The sequence below is a fragment of the Uloborus diversus genome, chromosome 10 (genome assembly GCF_026930045.1).
Source record: "Uloborus diversus isolate 005 chromosome 10, Udiv.v.3.1, whole genome shotgun sequence".
Taxonomy (NCBI): domain Eukaryota; kingdom Metazoa; phylum Arthropoda; class Arachnida; order Araneae; family Uloboridae; genus Uloborus; species Uloborus diversus.
The window spans coordinates 121,033,550-121,038,538 of record NC_072740.1 but is presented as its reverse complement, the minus strand read 5'-3'; the positions used below and the strand labels follow the sequence as shown (position 1 = coordinate 121,038,538).

Genomic DNA, 4,989 nt, shown 5'->3' with positions numbered 1-4,989 from the left:
ACTTTAACAACATTTTTACACAAAGTAATTCACCTTCTAAACCCTAAATCATGAATAATTTCATAAGTAAGGACAGTGGCGGATTTACCATGGCTGCTATCGGAAACTGTTCAGCGATTACACATCGTGGCTGGTCATGTTGCGGTTATGACGTCATTGGTATTTTTGTGTTGAGCTAGGTAGGACTAGAGCCGCTATATAAATAGGCCGACGCATCAGCTTAAGTTTAGCCATTTTGGATCGGATTTTTCATTGTTGCACTGCTAGGGTTACCACAGTAAAGTTTCGGATTTCGCCGAATTTGTGGAAAATAATATTTTATTTAATAAACAATTCACGTGCCACTAATAATTGCTAACAGTAAACAGTCACCAAATGCGATAACTCGCCAGAAAAGACAACCAATCAAACAAGCGCTCCGATCCAAAATGGCTAATCTTAAGCTGATGCGCCGGCTCGTATATATAGGGGCCTTAGGCAGGAAGCTCGTGGTTACAACGAGATTTATCTAGTGCAGCAGCAAACGACTGTCTAATCAAAAATAGAGTAAAACTTGAAACTTGACTGGCCAAAAAATACCATATGATCACACTAGCCACGTCGAGACTGTAGTGAAAGATGGGGAAAAGCGGTTACAACCGGATTGACCGTTAGAGAGTAACCGCAAGTACTTCCGGACGCTAGAGGGGACGTCAAATCCTTTCGTTTCCGAATGCTTGCGGTGAAACCGGTGCAATGGTTCCTTATTTCCGAACGTTCCCTATGTCGCAATTGTGAGAGGTTCCCTCGACTATAGGACCTGGAATGGAGTCCAAAAATGCTCAAGTGAAAATTTTTACATAATTCAGTGAACCTGTGATACACAAATGGGTACTAAAAATGCATTGCGCCTGTCCTGCAAACCAATAAATTCGTCTCTGAGTAATTATATCATCAAAAGGCAAAAGTTAGTTATTGCTGCTGTTAGTCATGAAATGTAATTCGTAGCAAAAATTTAACGTTATTTGAAAATGAATAAAAAACGATACCTTTGTGCTAAATATAAGAAATTTAGAATTTAACGTTTCAAAAAAAAAAAAAAAATGCAAACACATGACTCAAGTTACAAGGAATGCATTTATCATTGCAAAAATTATCAGCCACAGCATACAACTAAACTTCACTTGAATTACTTTACCTGAAGTTAAAAACTTTTGCATTTAAGACAGTATTTCTTACAACCACAAAACTCATAAGTGCAATTTCTGTCAAAAAACATGAAATTCCAATTTTCATAATCTATAATCGTAAATAATTTATAATCATAATAAACATCACAGTGACCAGATATACAAATTTCTATAAATAAATTCAAAATTTTCACCGGATAAACAAGGTATTTCAGATAGTTTCCCAAATTTAATACATTTAAAAAAAGTTTAATGTCCTTGTCTGTCAAGAAAAACATTCGGACATGTGTCCCTATCTGATGTAGTTATTCAAGTACTACTCCTATGAATTGCATTGCAGTACTAATTTCAAGAGCATTTAACACTTAAAAATTTATATTTCTTAAATATGAATATTTTCACATAAAATAATCATTTTATCTGAACAAGACATGTAATACAATCAACGACCGTGATGCTTTATTTGAGACGCAACACTAAAAAAAAACGAACTATTTCTTTGAGCCATTCAGATTTGTTTTTGACTTAAATGCTGAATCGTTATAAGTTTAACTTTGTCCAAAATTGTCGCAAAAATCGAACAGATTCTCGTACCCCATGAATTAACTCCGCTATCGTTTCAACTCGGTCACGCTACCACCCTGATACTATACTACGTTCATGGAAAAGATAGACTAGAAGTAAAAAAAAAAAATACACACACACACACTCACCATTTGGCAGCGTCAACGGCGTGTTTGGCGTGGATAATAACAGACCAGCGCCAATCAAACGGAGAATATTGGTTTACTTTTTTTATTGCAGAGGATATCGCCGAATGGGCTGACAAACCTTCTGGTAGCACTTTTGTTTTCTTATGGTCTATCTTTTCGATGAACAGAATATATGCTTACCGGAATTGCATTAAAAAGTGGCAGTCAAAAGGTCTGTATTTAAAACGCTATTCAGCGGTCATCTGCAGTGACGTTGCTGTCGCAATGGGTCTCAGGAACTAAACCTACTATAAATTCTTTCATTACTTTCCCCGTGAAAAAATATCGTTTGACCATTTAAAGTGTATATTCAGTAAATTACCGCCCATTAGCCAGGGCTAAAGCAGAAATACGTGAAATACACCGCCAGCTCAGTCATTTCCAGCCGAGGACTGCAGTTTCGTGCTTATTAGCACTCATCAGCCCGGCATAGGAAAGTGACTGAGCTGGAGATGGAAAACCTCTTAAGGAAGCCAAGAGTGCGAAACAAACTGGTAGCTAATATAGAATTAGCAGACCAGACGAGTGACCGAAGCAATGGTTCGGTTCAACTCGAAGATTGAACGCGAGGCAAGGTATATTCAGTAAATTACCGCCCATTAGCCAGGGCTAAAGCAGAAATACGTGAAATACACCGCCAGCTCAGTCATTTCCAGCCGAGGACTGCAGTTTCGTGCTTATTAGCACTCATCAGCCCGGCATAGGAAAGTGACTGAGCTGGAGATGGAAAACCTCTTAAGGAAGCCAAGAGTGCGAAACAAACTGGTAGCTAATATAGAATTAGCAGACCAGACGAGTGACCGAAGCAATGGTTCGGTTCAACTCGAAGATTGAACGCGAGGCAAGGTATATTCAGTAAATTACCGCCCATTAGCCAGGGCTAAAGCAGAAATACGTGAAATACACCGCCAGCTCAGTCATTTCCAGCCGAGGACTGCAGTTTCGTGCTTATTAGCACTCATCAGCCCGGCATAGGAAAGTGACTGAGCTGGAGATGGAAAACCTCTTAAGGAAGCCAAGAGTGCGAAACAAACTGGTAGCTAATATAGAATTAGCAGACCAGACGAGTGACCGAAGCAATGGTTCGGTTCAACTCGAAGATTGAACGCGAGGCAAGGTATATACAGTAAATTACCGCCCATTAGCCAGGGCTAAAGCAGAAATACGTGAAATACACCGCCAGCTCAGTCATTTCCAGCCGAGGACTGCAGTTTCGTGCTTATTAGCACTCATCAGCCCGGCATAGGAAAGTGACTGAGCTGGAGATGGAAAACCTCTTAAGGAAGCCAAGAGTGCGAAACAAACTGGTAGCTAATATAGAATTAGCAGACCAGACGAGTGACCGAAGCAATGGTTCGGTTCAACTCGAAGATTGAACGCGAGGCAAGGTATAATCAGTAAATTACCGCCCATTAGCCAGGGCTAAAGCAGAAATACGTGAAATACACCGCCAGCTCAGTCATTTCCAGCCGAGGACTGCAGTTTCGTGCTTATTAGCACTCATCAGCCCGGCATAGGAAAGTGACTGAGCTGGAGATGGAAAACCTCTTAAGGAAGCCAAGAGTGCGAAACAAACTGGTAGCTAATATAGAATTAGCAGACCAGACGAGTGACCGAAGCAATGGTTCGGTTCAACTCGAAGATTGAACGCGAGGCAAGGTATATACAGTAAATTACCGCCCATTAGCCAGGGCTAAAGCAGTTTGTTTCGCACTCTTGGCTTCCTTAAGAGGTTTTCCATCTCCAGCTCAGTCACTTTCCTATGCCGGGCTGATGAGTGCTAATAAGCACGAAACTGCAGTCCTCGGCTGGAAATGACTGAGCTGGCGGTGTATTTCACGCATTTAAAGTGGTTTGATTTGGGGATTTTTTTCTGTCGCCGTACGTTTTTTTTTTTTTTTAATTTAGTAATTTATTAATCATTTATCGGTAAATTAACTCCCTTTTGTCTAAAGAATCCAAATGTGCTTTAAAATAACAATTTTAAAAGTTATTTATGGATAACGTAGTTCTTAATTCTTTAATAATATTTTCCTAATATCTCCGATAGATGGCAGTATAAACGAGCTTTTTGACAGCCATTTTGATCTACGTTAAAAATGACAAACTGATAGGCATTTATATCAAAGGGGCACTGATTGGAAGCGATTTTCAACTGTTGAAAAGGACAGGGAAGAAGTTCATCCAGTACGAGAAACGTCTTGAATTCAATATCGCACAGCAATCACTAAACATTGAGGTCCTCGCTAAGAGACAGACTATCACCATCTGAAGTTAGGATGAGATCGAACGAATTGTCAAGGAGGCAATCACCCAAAAGGTCCATGGGGTCTATTGCATCGACACTCGGACACGCATTGTCGGAAGCAAACCTATCATTAGGATTGGATCCACTATTCTTATTGGAATCCGCCTGCTTTAGGATCTGTGAGAGAGCTGCGATGTAATTGACTGCCAGCTTCAGTGTTGTGATTTTAGTGAGCTTGGTGTTGTCATCACCAGTTTTGCGCGGGAACTGAGGCACCACTTTCCGCAAGTTCTCGAACGCGTCGTTGAGTTCTTGCATGCGAGTCCTTTCCCTTGCGTTCGCCGTTTTGCGACGGTATTTGCTCAGGGGTGCTGGTCTTTGTTTTGGTTTGGGGGGCTTCTTGCTTGGAACTTTTCTTATCCTGATTTCAGTTTCGATTCGATTTTTGATGGACCTCTGACGGAGATTGTAGTTAGGAAGTTTTACTGGAATGCTTTCGCTGCTGGAAACTATGGTATCAGGTACGCTGTTGCTTTCCATGTTTTCTGAAAATATGGAAGAGGAGGTCTTCTGTGGGAAATCGATCTTCTGGAAGTTTAGTACATGTTCCTTTTGAAGGTATGCCACTACACTGACCAATGTCCATAGGCTCTGGTATGTTCTCCATGCTCGCATGGAGGTCTTTGGATGAGAATATAGAACTGAAGTCGAAACTTGTTTCAACGAACTTCGGCGTGTGTAACACAGTGTCTTCCATGTCAAAAGTTGACGCCATCATTTTGTGCAACTCTCAAATAATAAGCATTTAATAGTTCTGCAA

The 4,989-nt window shown here is 40.6% G+C and overlaps 1 protein-coding gene across 1 annotated transcript in view; it reads right to left on the bottom strand.

Annotated features, from left to right (window-relative positions):
- Positions 1–4,016: 4,016 nt before the first annotated feature.
- LOC129231746 (neurogenin-3-like) overlaps positions 4,017–4,989 on the bottom strand; it is a 1,045-nt gene continuing 72 nt past the window's right edge. The window contains exons 1-2 of the mRNA XM_054866106.1: positions 4,794–4,989; positions 4,017–4,747 (exon numbers count right to left, since the gene is read on the bottom strand). The exon at positions 4,794–4,989 is cut by the window's right edge and continues 72 nt beyond it. Of these exons, the coding sequence (XP_054722081.1) occupies positions 4,149–4,747; positions 4,794–4,947 (753 nt within the window). The 5' untranslated portion in view covers positions 4,948–4,989 and the 3' untranslated portion in view covers positions 4,017–4,148. The remainder of the gene's footprint in view (positions 4,748–4,793) is intronic.